General features: G+C 45.7%; 1 protein-coding gene across 1 annotated transcript in view; it reads left to right on the forward strand.

Annotated features, from left to right (window-relative positions):
* MCU (mitochondrial calcium uniporter) overlaps positions 1 to 20,314 on the forward strand; it is a 147,097-nt gene extending 126,783 nt beyond the window's left edge. Inside the window, exons 5-8 of the mRNA XM_073585811.1 lie at positions 5,552 to 5,712; positions 7,973 to 8,176; positions 9,508 to 9,624; positions 17,507 to 20,314. Coding sequence (XP_073441912.1) covers positions 5,552 to 5,712; positions 7,973 to 8,176; positions 9,508 to 9,624; positions 17,507 to 17,602 — 578 coding nt within the window. The 3' untranslated portion in view covers positions 17,603 to 20,314. The remainder of the gene's footprint in view (positions 1 to 5,551; positions 5,713 to 7,972; positions 8,177 to 9,507; positions 9,625 to 17,506) is intronic.
* Positions 20,315 to 20,539: the final 225 nt, after the last annotated feature.

Genomic DNA, 20,539 nt, shown 5'->3' on the forward strand with positions numbered 1-20,539 from the left:
AAGTGTCCTTATGTGGGCTTACATTAGTGCTGCTGGTGTCTGGGAGCTACACGTCAATGATGCCATCATGAATTCATAGATTGCTGCTCTGTATTGAAAGAGAAGATGCTACCATCGCTCCGTGCCCTTGGTAAACCTGCACTTTTCCAATATGGCAATGATCCAAAGCACCCAAGACCACTGTTGCATTTGTGAAGAACGGGGGAAGTGATTCAGTGGCCAAGCATCTTCCTGATCTGAACCCAACCGAAGACCTGTGAGGAGTTCTGAAGAAACCATTTGACCATCACTCTGTCCAGCATCCGGGCTCTAAAAGAGAGTTTTTTGAATGGAAAAAGATAAAGGTGAAATATGTCGCCTACTTGTTCATTCCATGCTTTAGAAGACTTGGTGCTGGCTGTTAAAGATCATGGAGATCATCATAAACTACTACGTCTAGTATTTTATATTTGGGGCGTATTCAGTTTTACTCCAATTAGTTGAAGCGAAATTTAAGATTTTTTTAATTATTATCCTTACTTTCAGGTTATGGGTTACATGTTCTATGAAACTCAGTCTTGTAAAAATTTTGGAAATTGTTTTTGATTCATTAAGTCTTACCTCTCAAATGGGATGTACTCGTTTATGCTGAGCACTGTAGTTTAAGATAGGTCAACATCATTGAATAACCCCTTTAAAGAGTAACTAAACTTTATTTTTTTTATTTAAATAATTGTTTACAGCATGTAAACTCTCTAAAGTTTGCTACTCACTGCATTAGCCGATTTGCCTTTTTTCCTGGTTTCTCCACTCGTGTTTGTCAGGCTACTTGCCTGCTTCAGTTCTTATTCAGTGTCTGTGGTTCATCTATTTATTTATTTTACTCCTTTATATAGCGCCATTAATTCCACAGCCCTTTACAGACATTATCGGAACTGTCCCCGATGGGGCTCGCAATCTAAATTCCCTATCAGTATGTCTTTGTAGTGTGGGAGGAAACCCACGCAAACACAGGGAGAACATGTCTGTGTACTTCTGGTACGGATTCCCTCTGTGAAGGTGACGGCACCTTAGGAGAGCACTTGTAGTCACTGAGTCATCTTCATTGTGAAATCTGTGCCAAAATGCTTCAAACTGTGCCAGATTTATTAATCGAAGTGTCGTAAAATTGAAGTGTATAATCTCTGACAATCTGTCATGCAACACAATGTGATACATCTAGTGATGAGCGAGCATGCTCGGGTGTTCTGAGTATCTTGGGCATGCTCGTAGATTGTTTGTGTCTCCATAGCTGCATGATTTGCGGCTGTTAGACAACCTTAACACATGCGGGAATTGTCTGTTTTAGGGAATCCCCACATGTATTCAGGCTGTCTAGCAGCCACAAATAATGCAACTGCGGAGACACAAACATAATCTACGAGCACGCCCAAGATACTCAGAGAACACCCAAGCATGCTCGGAAACCACTAGATACATCCTCTTGTCAACTTTTAAACTCTCTAATAAGGAAATTCTTAAAGAGAATCAGTCACCAGGTTTTTGCTACCTCATCTGAGAGCAGTATAATTTAGAGAGAGAGACCTTGATTGCAACAATGTAACACTTACCGTATTTTTCGGACTGTAAGACGCATCTCAAATTTTGGGGTGGAAAATAGCAGAAAAAAATTTTATTTTATTTTTTTTATAAGATGGGGGGTCCTTCTTATTGTCTGAATTTAAGTTATCTTACCTGAGGTTCGGCGGTGTTAAAGCGGAGACACAGTAGGCATGGTCCCTTTCTCAAGAAGCCAACGGCGGCAGAAGTGGGGCAATGCTGCAGTCCTGGAGTTTCCCAGCGGAGAGTGCGTTGCATGGAGCAGATTCCCTTCCTCAGGATGCCGGCGGCAGAGATCTGGAGATGCTGCTGCCCAGTGTCCACGGTGATCAGAGCCGAGTGCATCATTCGGTTTCTCGGCTGCCATTTCCCTGAGGCCGCACGTGCACAGCTTGAGATGTCTGCGGCCCCCAGCTTTGGGAAAATGGCCCCCGAGATCTCAATCTGCGCACGCGTGACCTCCAGCTGTTTTCCTGAAGCCGAGGGCCTCAGGAAAATGGAGCACGAGAGGTCAGCCGAGATCTCAATTCGCACACGCGCCACCTCTGGCGGCCCACGGCTTCAAGGAGATGGCCGCAGGGAAACCAGTGATGCACTGCTCACCGCCGACATAGAGCTTCAGCATCACCACACTTATGCCCCGCTGTTGGTTCCCTGAGGAAAGGACGCTGCTACACCACTGCCGCAACCCCCCAGTAAGCCTACATTCCGACTATAAGACGCACCCTCCCATTCTCCTCCGAAATTTTTTTGTGAAAAAGTGCGTCTTATAGTCCGAAAAATACTGTAGTTTACTAGGTGCAGCAGTTTTTGCACAATCTGAGTTCTTGGATGTAGCATAGCTCAGACAGCTAACCCCACCTACAGCTCTCTCTATTCTGACATCTGCTTATCAAAGCAGGGGGCGTGGTCGGACAACCTGGCATTAGGCAGCTACAACCCCTGGCAAAAAATATGGAATCACCGGCCTTGGAGGATTTTCATTCAGTTGTTTAATTTTGTAGAAAAAAAGCAGATCACAGACATGGCACAAAACTAAAGTCAATTCAAATGGCAACTTTCTGGCTTTAAGAAACACTAAAAGAAATCAAGGACAAAAAATGTGGTAGTCAATAATAGTTACTTTTTTAAACCAAGAATAGGGGAAAAATTATGGAATCACCCTGTAAATTTTCATTCCCAAAACTAACACCTGCACCAGCGATCCCAACAACTATACGACCTGGTCAGGATCGCTGGTGCGTCGCTACATGATCGCTGGTGAGCTGTCAAACAGGCAGATCTCACCAGCGACCAGGACAAGCGAGGAGGCTGGTATCAAAGGTACACAGCGGTTAACTAAGCGTGCGGCGCTTAGTTACCTGCTGTTTACCTTGGATACCAGCTCCCAGCGTCTGCTTACAGCGCTGAAAGCTCGCTGATCGTTGGTCTCCTGCTGCCACACGCAGCGATGCGTGCTGGCCAGCGGGAGACCAACGATCAAGAAATGGACCAGGACATCCCTGCACGATCAGCGATACCCGGCGGGGCGGGGGGCGGTCGCTGATGTGTGCCACACACAGCAAGTTCTCTGGCGCATCACAAATTCAGTGACTCATCAGCGATCTCGCTAGCGATCTCAGTGTGAAGTACCCCTTATAGTCTGCATCAGAAAAAAGTGAGCACACCTTGGAGAGCTATTGCACCAAGTGGACTGACATGAATCATGGCTCCAACACGAGAGATGTCAATTGAAACAGGAGAGGATTATCAAACTCTTAAAAGAGGGTAAATCATCACGCAGTGTTGCAAAAGATGTTGGTTCATCAGTCAGCTGTGTCTAAAATCTAGACCAAATACAAACATGGGAAGGTTGTTAAAGGCAAACACACTGGTAGACCAAGGAAGACATCAAAGCATCAAGACCGGAAACATAAAGCAATATGTCTCCAAAACAGGAAATGCACAACAAAACAAATGAGGAACGAATGGGAGGAAACTGGAGTCAACGTCTGTGATCGAACTGTAAGAAACAGCCTAAAGGAAATGGGATTTACATACAGAAAAGCTAAATTAAAGCCATCATTAACACCTAAACAGAAAAAAAACAAGGTTACAATGGGCTAAGGAAAAGCAATCGTGGACACATAAGGTCAATGTCATGGCCTGCAAATAGTCCGGATCTCAATCCAATTGAAAATCTGCAGCAGCAAAAAAGGCAAATACAATTCTAGGATGTATTAACAGAAGCATACAGTCTAGATCACGTGAAGTCATTATTTCCCTCTACTCCTCTTTGGTCAGACCTCATCTGGAATATTGTGTCCAGTTTTGGGCACCACTTTTTAAAAAAGACATCAACAAACTGGAGCAAGTTCAGAAAAGAGCGACCAGAATGGTACCGGTCTGCAAACCCTGTCTTATGAGGAAAGGTTGCAGGATTTGGAAATGTTTAGTTTGCAAAAGAGAAGACTGAGAGGAGATTTAATAGCTGTCTACAAATATCTAAAGGGCTGTCACATTGTAGAAGGATCAACTTTATTCTCATTTGCACAAGGAAAGACTAGAAGCAATGGGATGAAACTGAATGGGAGGAGACACAGATTAGATATTAGAAACAACTTTTTGACAGTTAGAGTGATCAATGAGTGGAACAGGCTGCCACGAGAAGTGGTGAGTTCTTCAATGGAAGTCTTCAAACAGAGGCTGGTCAGACATCTGACTGGGATGATTTAGCGAATCCTGCTTTGAGCAAGGGGTTGGACCAGATGGCCCAGGAGGTCCCTTCCAACTCTACAATTCTATGATCTTTGGTGGAAGTTGAAGTAAATGGTCCATGACAAGGCTCCAACCTGCAAAGCTGATCTGGCAACAGCAATCAGAGAAAGTTGGAGCTAGATTGATGAAGAGTACTGTTTGACACTGATTAAGTCCATGCCTCAGAAGCTGCAAGCTGTTAGAAAAGCCAGAGGTGGTGCAACAAAATACTAGTGATGTGTTGGAGTGTTTCTTTGTTGGTTTGTTTTTCATGATTCCATCATTTTTTCCTCAGAATTGAGTGATTCCATAATTTTTCCCTATGCTTGGTTTAAAAAAGTATCCATTACGGACTACCACATTTTTTGTTCTTAGTGTTTCTTGGGCCCCCCGGGTCAGTTCCACCTCTGATCGCATGAGGCTGCATGCGATCAGCGTATCCTATATTTAGCGTTTGATACGCTGACCGTGCACTGGTCTGATTTTGTTGGCGCTGTGCCCAGCGCACACAAATGCGCTGTGTTGCATTTTTGTGCTCTGGGCGCAGCGCCAAAAGGGTGCAGCGCCAGCAAAATCAGACCAGCGCACGATCCGCATATCCAACGCTAAATATAGGATACGCCGATTGCATGCAGCCTCATGCGATCAGAGGAGGAACTGACCGGAGGGGGCGCGGCTGGGGGCGGGGCTTAGCGGCGGCCCTGCGCTGTGCCCAAGAACGCTAGTGTGAAACTAGCCTTAAAGCCAGCAAGTTGGCATTTGAAATGACTTTAATTTTGTGCCATGTCTGTGATCTGCTTTTTTTTTTCTACAAAATTAAACAACTGAATGAACATCCTCCAAGGCCGGTGACTGCATAATTTTTGCCAGGGGTTGTAGTCTGGGCAGTGATAACCTCCTGCTGATAAAATTTTCATTTTAACTAAACAGAGCACAGCCTGATTAATGACCAATCTGAATTTAGTGTTTTCACCCACCCTCATGCGGTTTTCAGATTACATAGTAAAAACTGTCTGACAGAATCCCGCTAATAAATCTGCCCCAGTGCTGGGTGCATTATTATTGACATTGTTCATAAATCTGCCCTTTTTTCATGGCATCTTCTGTGTATATGTGATTAAATCAGATGGTAGAGGCATAAATGACGTGACTTTAATATATTCTATCTTGTGTCTATAAATAGGAGTGGATTTTATTAGCTCTGTATCATGTAGCATTGTGTTTTCTCTGTGTCCAGAACTATTAAGCCATGAACATGCAACGACGATGAATGATGTGAAGCATCTTGTGCAGCAGTTGCACAGCTCTATGCATATCAAGGATTTCCAGGTCAGCAGAGAGAAGGAGCTCTGTAGTCGGCTAGAAGAGCTCCAGGGGCAGCTCGAACCTCATGAAAAGGTACAGAATGTCTAATCCTGACAGTAGGTTTTTTTTTTTGTTTTTTTTTTTAATCATTTCATGTTTCCTCAGCCTTGAAGGGAATTTCCTTGACTCCGCTAATGAGGCTGATGATACAGACTGCAATCCTGGCTCTGTATTTTGTTGTGTTAATAGCATTTATCATGAAAGATACTGTAAATAAAATGGCAATTTTAAATGATCAGTTCTTACACTTGCTATGGTACTTAATGTTTATTTTGGTTTGCTTTTTAAAATTCACCATAAAAAGCTTTTTGTAGTAAAAGATGAGTTTTTAATTTAAGCTTCGTTTCCAGCAAGAGTTTTCAGACTTTTTTTTTTTCACCCTATTTATGAGGTAAGGGGACAGACATAAGCATGCAGTCATCTGACCACTTACCTAACTATTGTGTGATGTTGTACCTTAAGTTCTAAAACTAAAAGGCATCCAATTTCTGCCAGGGACAAATTTATTCAGGAGTAATCTTCCATCCATCAAGTCCAACATGTGGCATAGGATTTTGTGTTTTTCTGCAAGTTTTACGATGTTCTAGTGTTTGATAAATACTCTGTGATATTGCATAGATTTTGATAGAAACAAGTCCATCTTAAGTGGAACAACCACTCCATTTACAGATGTGTTTCGGGTGATTTGCCTCTCATCTTTGCAAAGCAAGATCTTATGTGCCTGGGAGAGGGTGCATGCCCACAATCAGCTATAGCAGGGTTTTGGTCTAAAATGTTGCATTCTGCATTGCAAGCACAGTAAATGGGATTTACAGAAACTCCATGCCCACTGTGCTTCAATTTAACACTGTGTGAATTCGCCCACGGTGCTGGTTTACGAGCCGCAGCATGTCAATTTTTGTAGTGGAGAATGCTAGTCTTTGCTGCGGATTTTGACCAATTGATTGTACATTACATGCTGCAAATCTGCATGCACTGACGAGCAAGTGCAGCATTTTGGGCATAGCGAAAATACCTTAGGGGTATCATTTCTCATTGTGAAGAGTGACAAACAAGACATAAGGAGACTTATAGGCCATGTAATGCTCTTCTGGGAAAGTAAGTATGATAATTGCCTCTTCAGAGAGTAGGAGGTCTTGAACTTTAGTTACACCTATTGGATGAAATAATCTTAAAAGCCAATATCCACCCTTTAACAAGTCTTGCTACATCCCCAGTAGAATTAGACATTCTGCTTTGCACTGATGAGGGGTAAACAACCCAGTTTCTGGTTTGGCTCCTTGTACAAGGCACGTGGCAAGGCTCGTTAAAGGGTTGATGTTTTGACTTTTATGATTGCTGCACACAATAGGTGGCACTACAGTTCAGGTCGTCTTCCTCTCTGAAGAGGCTGTTTGCATATTTGAATTCCCCGAGGAGTCACTGCATGGCTTATATCTCTCCTTATGTCGGCTAGGCACTCAACACAAGGAGAAACAATACCACTAAAAATCACCTTAAGTGAAAGAGTAAATACAATTTAGACAAATAAAGAAAAAGAAACCTGGATTTGATCCAAGTTTTAGTCCTGGTGTCTCTGTACACATTTGTAATGGTCTAAAAAAAAGTTTAAATCTAAGGAGACTTCCACATGATTTGCTATAAATGTTCCATAGGTGGATCTTTCATATCGGAGTGTCCCAAAGATTGGTTGGACAGGGTTCACTGATTCTCTGTTCTTTGCAGGTGGGAAAATTTGCAGTGTATCAAATACTTATTTTCCCCACTGTGAAACCCCCGTTACACACGGCGAGATCGCTAGCAATATCGCTGAAGCGACAACGATTTTGTGACGCAACAGCGACATCGTTAGCGATCTCGCTAAGTACGACAAGCGGAAACGACCGGCTCCCTGCTGCGATGTTGCTGCTCGTGCGCGAACGTTCAGGATCATTTTTTGATCGCTGGCGTCACGCTGACGAACTCATATATCATATAGATAGCGCTGAAGGACGCCTATTCAAAGTTTGAATCGCTATTATAGACAGTGTGTGACACGGTACCAACGATCGCCGTGGTCTTTAGTGACATCGCTAATCGCTGATGCGTCGCTATGAAGATCGGCCTGTATGACTGCTTACTAGCGATGCACAAACGATCTTGGCCAGATCGTATCGTTGTCGGAATCGTTGGTGTGTCGCTACGTGCAACGGTACCGTAAGGTTTCCTCAGATTAGGGGGACTATACAGTTTTATCTTTTAGACTTTATCCCAACTGCAGTGTTTAAAAATCTCTTGTTCAATGTTTGCCCAGGCTCGGCTTAAGGCTGTTCAGAAAGCTGCTAAAATGACCAGGATTGTCCAGTGGGGCGGTCTAGCTTATATGTCTGTGCAGTTTGGAATCTTGGCCCGTCTGACGTGGTGGGAATACTCCTGGGATATCATGGAGCCTGTCACTTACTTCATTACTTATAGCGGTGTCATTGGAATGTATTGTTATTTTCTACTTACAGGCAAGGTGAGTGTGGCCTCCTATTTTTTATATATATCAATCAGGAAGTATCTTTACACATATTTATCTATATTTGGACTGTTCTTGGCCTCTTATCATAAGCGAAAGCATCTGATAAAAGTATTATAATGTACCTGCAACTATTATTTGGCCTATACCTACTGCCCCTAATCCATCTTATACATTCATGCCTGGATTGGTGCCAACATCTATGTAATTTGTGACCATCTATTTTTTCTTTTGTAGTATTTGACATCCATTTAAACCCATTGAGATACACTTCTTGCATAATTAGGTTACTTTAAATTTAAGAGTTTTCCTCTTTTAGTTTGTATATGGTCAATGTATAACTGATCTACTAGCAGTTTTCAATAATGATTTCATGCTAATGAGATTTGTAAATTTAAGATGACTGTGCTAACTAAAGGGATTTTGCAAGCACAAAAAAACAACCCTCATCACTGTTCTTTTTTTATTTACTGTATATTTTTTTAGCTACCCCCCCAGACTCCCTAGATCCTTTTTTGTGTTATTTATATCCTGAATTTCCTGCCGCCTTCCCCTCTGTCCTTTTAGGTTACCTTTCCTAAGAGGAAGAGAAATCCATTCAACAGCTAATACACTTCCATCCTCAGTGCCTGTCCGTTCCACTTATAAAGCACCGTCTTGAGACTCCTATAGTCTAAAGATGGATAAATCACTGCCCACACAGTTTCTGTTTCCTAATCTTCCTACTTCCTGTACTATCCTGAGACTCTCCTGAAGTCAGTAAAGCTACAGTACATATGAAGACCGTGGCCGGTTCAGTGCACTATAGGGGAGCCACAAGTTATATATTATCGAGTTTTCTTATGTAACCTAAAATTCTGGTACACCCAAAATCCCTTAAAAAGGTAATTTGTATAATAGACCCTTTACTGCACAAGAAAAATGCGAGTTTTATGCTAACAATGTTGATCTGTAGCTGAAGCATGTATAGATTCATCAGGTCAGAATGGTTATTTCACAAGGTCCTGTTGACGAGACGGAGCGGGATGGAGAACCAAGCAGAACTACACCCATCGGGTCTGTGATTTCATGGAGTGGTACCACCTTGTCACATAGACCAAAGGGTCTTTTGTAAAACATTTCCTACAGCTAATTAAACCTGAATCAATGACCTCCTCTTCTGCAAATGACTAAAGTAGTGCTAGACTATTTCTCTACTTTTTGTAATCTAAAATATTAATGCAATTGTATTTCATGCCTTGTCATCACCTAATAATCCTAACCGATGATGACCATTGACATTGCTGGTCAGAACACTTTTCTTTATTTTGTTTTTTTTATCGTTACAGGAATATATTTATCCAGATGCCACAGACAGACAGTTCTTAAATTTTTTCCATAAAACGGCCAAAAAAACAGGTTTTAATTACTTAGAATACAATCGACTCAAGGATGATATTGCTCAGGTATGATATTTTATATTTGTTTGTCAAATATTGAGAAATTTCCTTGCTGTATATAATCTCTGTGATTAACCTAAGTGAACATAATTCCCCATCATTCAGTTTTCTTTCCATCGATGTTGCGCATATAGACGCCATCTTGTTGTTTTCAGCTGGCACTGAAGTGGGCCATTGGTAGTAAAGCACAATATAGGCAATCTCTAGAATACATGGCATGACCTGGTGAATAATGTGAGTGCCTTGCAGCGCTTCATTTCTAGGTATAAAACGTCTACACCAGGGGTCTCAAACTCGGCAGAGTAAATGGGCTGCACATAAAAAAAAAAATTTGAGCTGGGGGGGATGCATTCCTTTCAAACGTAATACACCTCGTACACACGCGGCTCCGCTCCGTACACCTCGTGCACACGCGGCTCCGCTCCGTACACCTCGTGCACACGCGGCTCCGCTCCGTACACCTCGTGCACACGCGGCTCCGCTCCGTACACCTCGTGCACACGCGGCTCCGCTCCGTACACCTCGTGCACACGCGGCTCCGCTCCGTACACCTCGTGCACACGCGGCTCCGCTCCGTACACCTCGTGCACACGCGGCTCCGCTCCGTACACCTCGTGCACACGCGGCTCCGCTCCGTACACCTCGTGCACACGCGGCTCCGCTCCGTACACCTCGTGCACACGCGGCTCCGCTCCGTACACCTCGTGCACACGCGGCTCCGCTCCGTACACCTCGTGCACACGCGGCTCCGCTCCGTACACCTCGTGCACACGCGGCTCCGCTCCGTACACCTCGTACACACGCGGCTCCGCTCCGTACACCTCGTACACACGCGGCTCCGCTCCGTACACCTCGTACACACGCGGCTCCGCTCCGTACACCTCGTACACACGCGGCTCCGCTCCGTACACCTCGTACACACGCGGCTCCGCTCCGTACACCTCGTACACACGCGGCTCCGCTCCGTACACCTCGTACACACGCGGCTCCGCTCCGTACACCTCGTACACACGCGGCTCCGCTCCGTACACCTCGTACACACGCGGCTCCGCTCCGTACACCTCGTACACACGCGGCTCCGCTCCGTACACCTCGTACACACGCGGCTCCGCTCCGTACACCTCGTACACACGCGGCTCCGCTCACCTCGTACACCTCGTACACACGCGGCTCCGCTCACCTCGTACACCTCGTACACACGCGGCTCCGCTCACCTCGTACACCTCGTACACACGCGGCTCCGCTCACCTCGTACACCTCGTACACACGCGGCTCCGCTCACCTCGTACACCTCGTACACACGCGGCTCCGCTCACCTCGTACACCTCGTACACACGCGGCTCCGCTCACCTCGTACACCTCGTACACACGCGGCTCCGCTCACCTCGTACACCTCGTACACACGCGGCTCCGCTCACCTCGTACACCTCGTACACACGCGGCTCCGCTCACCTCGTACACCTCGTACACACGCGGCTCCGCTCACCTCGTACACCTCGTACACACGCGGCTCCGCTCGCCTCGTACACCTCGTACACACGCGGCTCCGCTCGCCTCGTACACCTCGTACACACGCGGCTCCGCTCGCCTCGTACACCTCGTACACACGCGGCTCCGCTCGCCTCGTACACCTCGTACACACGCGGCTCCGCTCGCCTCGTACACACGCGGCTCCGCTCGCCTCGTACACACGCGGCTCCGCTCGCCTCGTACACACGCGGCTCCGCTCGCCTCGTACACACGCGGCTCCGCTCGCCTCGTACACACGCGGCTCCGCTCGCCTCGTACACACGCGGCTCCGCTCGCCTCGTACACACGCGGCTCCGCTCGCCTCGTACACACGCGGCTCCGCTCGCCTCGTACACACGCGGCTCCGCTCGCCTCGTACACACGCGGCTCCGCTCGCCTCGTACACACGCGGCTCCGCTCCGTACGCCTCGTACACACGCGGCTCCGCTCGCCTCGTACACACGCGGCTCCGCTCGCCTCGTACACACGCGGCTCCGCTCGCCTCGTACACACGCGGCTCCGCTCCGTACGCCTCGTACACACGCGGCTCCGCTCCGTACGCCTCGTACACACGCGGCTCCGCTCCGTACGCCTCGTACACACGCGGCTCCGCTCCGTACGCCTCGTACACACGCGGCTCCGCTCCGTACGCCTCGTACACACGCGGCTCCGCTCCGTACGCCTCGTACACACGCGGCTCCGCTCCGTACGCCTCGTACACACGCGGCTCCGCTCCGTACGCCTCGTACACACGCGGCTCCGCTCCGTACGCCTCGTACACACGCGGCTCCGCTCCGTACGCCTCGTACACACGCGGCTCCGCTCCGTACACCTGCGGCTCCGCTCCGTACACCTGCGGCTCCGCTCCGTACACCTGCGGCTCCGCTCCGTACACCTGCGGCTCCGCTCCGTACACCTGCGGCTCCGCTCCGTACACCCCTCCTGACCCCACACAGAAACTTTACCTCATCCAGCACCATGACAACCAGCACAGGCAGCAGCGTCTTGCCTACACGGAGGCCCCTGATCATGTGACCCCTGACTCCTCCCCCTCCTGTGACCTCATCCCAGGTCCTGTGCAGAGTGTGCACACACAACAGCCATCGCGGATCGCACGCTCCTGAATGCGCGCTTTCCCCCTGCCTCAGGGAGTGAGATGTGGTGCACCGCGGGCCGCAGATGCCTGCCTCAGGGGCCGTATGCGGCCCACGGGCCGCGTGTTTGAGACCTGTGGTCTACTCCATTCTCTACACAGAGGTTTTAAGAAGTCACATTGTCACATGATCACTGCAGCCAATCATCGGCCGCTCCACTGTCCCTTCATTCAGATGTCTGGTTTGTGAAAAGGAAGTCAGAGGAGCAGCAGCTTCATTCTCACATCCTCTGGATGTCTGATTTGTCCGAAGGAGGGGACAGTGAAGCAGCCGCTGATGGGTCGAATGACATTGTCACGCCAGTGATGAATACGGCTGGAATGGCACCAGAGGGGGGAGTATACATAGTGGTTAAGAAGGGGTTGTCTGAGATTAATATAACTTTTTTTAACTATGTTATACGTAGCATTGATGGATCTGACAAGCTGGAGACTCGCCTTTTATTACAGCCATATACTTTTAGTTTGTTTAAAACCATTTCTGGAAACATTAGAGTATATTGGTATTTCAGTATTACCAAAACAAACCATCTGGGAAAATAAGTATGATACACTGCCGATTTCACAAGTTTTCCCACCTACAAAGAATAGGTGTCTGTAATTTTTATCGTAGGTACACTTCAACTGTGTTACAGTCTAAAAAAAAAAAAAATCCAGAAAATCACATTTATAATATTTTTGCATAATTAATGTACATTTTATTGCATAAAATAAGTATTTGATGCAAACAAAGGTTTCTGTACCCAATATTCAGTTCTGTTTTTCTATTGTAATTATAGAGGTTAGACATTTCCTGTAGTTCTTGCAGCAGGGATTTTGGCTCACTCCTCCATACAGATCTTCTCCAGATCTTTCAGGGCTGTCGATGGGCAACATGGAGTTTCAGCTCCTTCCAAAGACTTTCTATTGGGTTCAGGACTGGAGACTGACCTTGAAATGCTCCTTGTGGAGTCACTCCTTAGTTACCCTGGCTGTGTGTTTTGGGTCATTGTCATGCTGGAAGACCCAGCCACGACCAATCTTCAATGTGCTTACTGAGAGAGGGAGGTTATTGGCCAAAATCATGCGATGCATCACCCTATCCATCCTCCCTTCAATATGGTGCAGTCGTCCTATCCCCTTTCCCTTTGCAGAAAAGAAACCAAAGTATGAGACTTCACCCACCATGCTTCACTGTTAAGACAGTGTTCTTGAGGTTGTACTCATCCTTCTTCCTCCAAACACGGCGAGTGGAGTGGATACCAAAAATTTCTATTTCTCCAGTCACCTTCCACGACAGCTACATCGGAGTATGTCTTTCCCGCCCTAATAGGGGACAGGAGCACAAAGAGGTTAAATACCCCTCCCCTTCCTGCAACCCCCAGTCTTTTCCTGTCCCCTATGGGGCATGAAGAGGTCTACGATGGTGCTGATGTGGCCAGTGATCGGGAGCACCCCACGTCCAGTACCAGCTGGGATACCTGTCAGATGCCGGGCAGCCGAGGTCGGGGGCCTTGCTCTCCTCCTCCGGTGGCTGCTCCTGTCTCCGCCTGCATGGTGGGACTCGGGACTCTCCCGCCTCTCCTGCGCCTCCTTCGGGGGTAAAGCGAGGCGGTGATTTGCGCGCTGGGGGCCTCCAGATAGCTCCCCGGCTTCCTCCTCCGTGCTGCCGGTTCCTCCACTTCGGGCGTTACTGGGCTTTCCACTGGGGCGCGCATCGCTTAGGGGCACGCGTCACTTCCGGTCTGTCCCTATGCGTTCCACGGTGGAGCACACGTGCGCGCCGGGGGGCGTGTTACTTCTGGGACCGGTGGTCACATTCTGGGGCGTCCTCATGTGGTTCCCCCCATTGGGCCAAAGGGAGGAGGAAGTGCACAAACAATGCTGGACCCTCGATCTTTCAAGATCCGGGTGAGGAGACCACCAGGTAAGACGCCTGTCTGACATTGACTGTAGACGGCATGGATGGTGACAAGCCCTCTCTCTCTCTGCGTCGGCGGAGCCCAGCGTACCCCCTTCTCCTGTAAGTAGCAGGCGTCGACCATGGCTATCCAGCATTTATTTACTAAAACGGCGTAGCATACCTATCTCTCTCTAATATTGGGAGATAATGTCTCTGACACTATGAGGAGCTGCCAGACTCCTTCGACATACGGGGAAAGCTCTGCCCTCCTGTACGGAGAGGTCCTTCGCACTGAGCAGCCCTCTCTCCTGGACAGCATCAAATCCCTCATAATACAGGAGGTTTACTCCTCCATGGCTCCCTTCTCCCAGACCGCCTCCCTCTAGGAGGAGGAAAGCTCCAATAGAATCTGACTCAGGCGAAATTCAGTCCTCGGATTCAGAAGACACTCGGGAGATGGAGGGTCCCTCTTCCATGTCCACCCCTAAAACCAGGGAACAAAAAATATCAACTGCTTCCGAGAATATGGGTGAGCTAATCAGTATGGTTAAGAGCACCATAGGGGTGGAGGCGGAGGAAGTTAAATACACTGTACAGGACGAGATGTTGGGCTGAAGCCCAAAGAAGGTGTCCTGTACACGAGAATGTACAGAATCTGATCCTCCATAAAAGGAGGCCTCCCTAAAAAAAAAAAAAAAAAAAAGCCTGTCCCTTTGAGGGCTCCTCCCAGCTCAAAGATCCAATGGGTCAAGAAAAAAGAAAAAAAAATAAATATATAATATAATGTGTGTGTTTTTGAGAGCTTATCAAGGAAGTCCTGAGACACCTCTACAAATCTGCTAGAAGCTAATAAAGCTTTCACATGCCCTGTCTCTATGATTACGCACAGACTCGGGGCACCTCAGGGGAAAATATACCTGACGCCCCACTGCAGAAAGCAACGAGGTTCTTAGCCGATGCTTCCGCTGGCGGTCGCTGAACAACTTGAGACCAGGGCAGAAGACCAGCCTGTAATTCACAGGTCTCGGGTAATTCTTTAATGCATCGGCTCTTCTAGGCTGAGCGTGACTGCTCTCGCCAGGTCCAGGTAGCTGCAAAAGCGGCCGTCCTTTCTAACTCCTCTAGAGGAGAGCCCTGGTTAAAATCCTAAGGAAGGCGACTTATCTCCAAATGGTACGCCATCCCCTTCCAGGGCCACTATGTGTTCAAGCCTGTCCTGGATAATGTCTTAGATAACATCCTGGACAAAGCTTCGGACAAAAGGTTCTCTTCCGGAACATAGAAATCCTAGGAGACGGATTTTTCGTCCCTCCCGTGACCAAACCTCTGTCAACAGCTATTCTAAGCTGAATTTGCATGCCCTTGTCAGATCACAGCCGCTAAGCAGCTTGAGGCTGGGCCAGTACTGGCTGGGAATCCCTGGTCCTGTTGACATACTCAGGAAGAGTATAGGGGGGCAAGGGCAGGAACATCCTTGTCCCTAACCATCAACAGACACCAGATAAGCAATGACGCCCGGTTTGGGGTCGTCTCTCGCTCCTTTTTTCACCCGCTGGCAGTCCATCTCCACAAATCAGTGGGTCCACCGTACGATACGAGATGGACTAAAAATTGGCTTTGAGTGTCCATCCCCGTAATGCTTAGGGGTAACCTCCCTACAGCCTCCACACCTTCATGGCTTCTTACCAAGAGATCTTTCTCCCACGAGGCAAGATCTTGCATGGAGACCCGTACCGAGGAACATTGACAGTTATTTTGTGTTTCTTTCATTTTCTAATAATTGTGCCAACAGTTGTTGCCTTCTCATCAAGCTGCTTGAATATTGTTCTGTATCCCATCCCAGCCTTGTGCAGGTCTACAATTTTGTCTCCGGTGTCCTTAGACATATCTTTGGTCTTGACCATGGTGGAAAGGTTGAAGTGTGATTGAGTGTGTGGATAGGTGTATTTTATACAGGGAGCAAGTTCAAACAGGAGCAATTTATACAGGTAATGTCTGCAGAGTAGGAGGGCTTCTTAAAAAAAAAAAACAGTCTGTGAGGCAGAATTCTTGCTGGTTGGTAGGTGATCAAATACTTATTTCATGTAATACAATTAATTTTAATTATTTAATGATCCTACAATGATATTTTCTGTTTATCTTTATAATCTGTCTCTCACAGTTGAGGTGTACCTACGATAAAAATTGCAGACCTCTCCATTCTTTGTAGGTGGGAAGACTTGCAAAATCGGCAGTGTATTAAATACTTATTTTCCCCATTGTATAACATTCAATTTATGTATACTAATACAGGGTGGGCCATTTACATGGATACACCTAGATTAAACGGGAATGGTTGGTGATATTAACTTCCTATTTGTGGCACATTAGTATATGGGAGGGGGAAAACTTTTCAAGATGGATGGTGACCATGGCGGCCATTTTATAAATGGCCCACCCAGGTGTATCCATATAAATGGCCCGCTCGGGTGTATCCATATAAATGGCCCGCTCGGGTGTATCCATATAAATGGCCCGCTCGGGTGTATCCATATAAATGGCCCGCTCGGGTGTATCCATATAAATGGCCCGCTCGGGTGTATCCATATAAATGGCCCGCTCGGGTGTATCCATATAAATGGCCCGCTCGGGTGTATCCATATAAATGGCCCGCTCGGGTGTATCCATATAAATGGCCCGCTCGGGTGTATCCATATAAATGGCCCGCTCGGGTGTATCCATATAAATGGCCCGCTCGGGTGTATCCATATAAATGGCCCGCTCAGGTGTATCCATATAAATGGCCCACTCAGGTGTATCCATATAAATGGCCCGCTCGGGTGTATCCATATAAATGGCCCGCTCGGGTGTATCCATATAAATGGCCCGCTCGGGTGTATCCATATAAATGGCCCGCTCGGGTGTATCCATATAAATGGCCCGCTCGGGTGTATCCATATAAATGGCCCGCTCGGGTGTATCCATATAAATGGCCCGCTCGGGTGTATCCATATAAATGGCCCGCTCGGGTGTATCCATATAAATGGCCCGCTCGGGTGTATCCATATAAATGGCCCGCTCAGGTGTATCCATATAAATGGCCCACTCAGGTGTATCCATATAAATGGCCCACTCAGGTGTATCCATATAAATGGCCCACTCAGGTGTATCCATATAAATGGCCCACCCTGTACATATTTAAAAATTTACCAAGTGGCAATTTTGTTGGCTTTACTGTTTGTCATGTTTTTGTTTGTTGAATTACCTCAATAAGTGAAAATCTTTCAATAAAAATCTTGAATTGGAAAAATGTACAAAGTTTTATGTAGTCATTCAAAAATTTATTTATTTTTTTTTTTTTTAAGGTTGAGTTGGACATTAAAAGACTGCGTGATCCCCTGCAGATGCACCTCCCGATCCAACAAATTGATGACAAGGATAGATCATTGCAGGACTCCTAAATCCCCAGCAAAACCTGTGGATATCTCTTGCCTTTGAAATTAAAACATTATTGGTGGTAGCTGGGATGTGGTATTGGGATGGGTGATCAGTTCTCCCTCTTATTGTGTTTCTTCCATCATTTTTTCTTATTCTTTTTTTTTATAACTTTTTAAGCTGCTGTTTAAGAATGAGCAGAAGTAAATTTAAAAGAGCTGAGCACGGCGCCTTGATTCCTTCTAAGGCTTGGAAAATGTGTTTAATCCATGTCAATTATTTCACCTAACAGTGAATGCAAATGGATGATTGTGAAAAATTAAGGTTCTGAATTTTGAATGATCAAATTTTATTTTTTTTATTGTATTTTTTTGTTTTCCCTTTTTTATGGCAAGTTAGAATGTGGCAGAACGCCTGTAGAACACATTAGATTAATGGTCTGCTAGTTTAGTGCAGACACGTGAGTAATCTAGCGCACAATTAATGCTGTTTGGAGGTGCATTGGACCAGTAGTAACCTCAGCATGAGCGAGACGAAGTCTTCAAGAAGGCGTCCTGATGCCTAGCTGACATGATGAAATCCAGGTTCATGCACAAACCTTTCTGTGCTGTTCAGTTTTAATCCAAGCCCCAAACACAATGAAACTTTTTGCTATGCATTTTAAAAAACTGCATGTTTTTTTTTTTTTTTTTTTTCTTGTAATCACTTTAATTGTAATTCCCCCCCCCCCCCCCCCCCCCAAATCCCTCTCTCTCCCACTGCCTTGGCTATCTATATATTCTTCAGGGGCTCAATGCATGATAGGTTTTTGTGTTTTTTTTTGTTTTGTTTTGTTTTTTTGGGGAGGGAGAAGTTCCCCTGTTCTGCACTCTTGATTGGAGGATCAGCAGGGTAGAAAATCAGGGTTGCATGAATGTGAAGGGGTTACCACCTTATTCTAATGCAATGAAAATCAAATTTCTTCATAAAGATTTACATCTTCTGGTTCATGCCCTGTCGATAAAAGCGCAACATCTTCCTGGATGAAGCATCTGATATCCGGCCTTGTCTATATTTTATGTACAGTATCTACGTACCACTGAAGGATTGGAGAGTGGCAACGCCTGAGATATCACCTCCAAAGTTTTCAGGGGTTTTCTTGCCTTTTTTTCCTTTGGAATAAGCTGCTCTTCCACAGACTTTCAATATCAAAATGGTGCAGTCTCTTGTTGGGGTTTGGCATGGGGTAATGATGGGTGGTGTTGGGCTTCAATTTTGCAAAGACAATTTTTTTTTTTTTAAGGACTCCCCACTGTGAAAGGCTCCTACTTCAGGGAAAGGATTCCAGAACTAAAGAAGTGAAGCCAGATGACTGGTGCCTTGCATATATTGAAATAGAGAGGAGAGTATCTATATGTTCTCTTCATGCATTATTTGACTGGCAGTTACGTTACCATGGACTCCTTGCCAGCCAAAATCTAGTGCCCAAGTGGAACATGGCGCTGGCAAATGCTGCCAACTGTAGTCTTAAGTAACTGCCTCTAACCTAAGGCTCTCCTCTCAGGTGGACTGAATCCATTTTCCATATTTTCTTAGAATCATAGAATTGATGGCTTCTATTTTTTTTTTTGTGTCCTGCATTTTTTTCCCCCCGGAACTGTAGATCCATACAGAACATGAGATTGGCAATAAACTGCTTCCAGGCATAGTGTGACCTTGGATTTCTGGAGGTGTATTCATATGACATCCATATCTTTTTATAAATGTGCCCATCATATCTTCTGGGCATGAATGTCTGCTATGGAATCAGTCTGATCGACAATCATCTACATCTAGAAGGCCCTAGCAACAACACAGATCACTGCTTGTCTGAAGTCATTGTCCTTTTTTGACACTTAACGACAACACAACTTAATAGTCGAAAAAATTTGAAAGAGAATCCGTCAGTTCTCCTAACTGGTCTGTTTTAAGAAATGCTAAAATCACCCTTTAATTCTCAAGTACCTTTTTTATTTTTTAGAATTCTATACGGTTTCAGATTTTTGGTAATTCTACTAAAAACTTATGTATAACTTGACATCTAGGCGTTACCTGTTGGTGGTGGTGTCCTCAGATACTTACTGTCCAATCATTATTAACAGTGCCAGATTGCGCATGGCTACACCACGTGACATGAGAAATAAGAATTCACAGTTGTCAAACTATTTAAAAAAATTCTATGAGGAATAGAATTGGAAGTGTCACAATGCAGGGTCCTAACAAAATATTCTCCTGAGTTATTCCATGGAGAGTGCAAAACGTACTAAACAGACAAGTTAGGAATGCTGACTGCTCCTCTTTATTGTAATGATGGCCAAAGAATGATTACTAAAGTTTTCTCTTGAGTAACTGTGATCTTCAACAGGAGATATTTTTCTTCTTTTTTTTTTTTTTTTTTTTTTTAACACTACAAAAAAAGAGCTTTTCTTTGCCATTTGCACTTCTTATGCTGAAGGAGCTGGAGAAAATAGCGACTTAAGCCCCATTCAGCAGAAAAAAAGCCTGATCCTGTTTGTACAAATGGATTATAAGAACAGTAAAAATACAGGACTTGTCGCTGAAGGGTCTGGAACGTGTGAGTGTGCGGGGAGGTTTGGAGCATGGAGGAATGTCCTATAAATAAGCAAAATATAGATGTGTAAAATCCTGTATCATTTATGAAATATGTATAAAAAATGTAATTCTGCAACAATAAACACTTATTCAGTTTTTCAAGTAAAGTTTGAAGTTTATTTTCTTCTATTTGTTGTGTGTAACTGCTATTTGTATCCATCGAATGATCAAAAAAAAAGCCATTTCTACCTTAAGCACCCATAAATTCTCTTGGTCTCACATTAGCATGTGATAAAAGCAGCCACTTAAGGTAAGTTACAATGCCCAATTAATGTGAACGGGCGTTCAAAGGCACTTTTATATCATGATAATAGTATGGCGCTTTTTGGCTG

Source organism: Dendrobates tinctorius, unplaced genomic scaffold, assembly GCF_039654945.1.
Source record: "Dendrobates tinctorius isolate UK_male_01 unplaced genomic scaffold, ASM3965494v1 ptg000089l, whole genome shotgun sequence".
NCBI classification, from domain to species: Eukaryota; Metazoa; Chordata; class Amphibia; order Anura; family Dendrobatidae; genus Dendrobates; species Dendrobates tinctorius.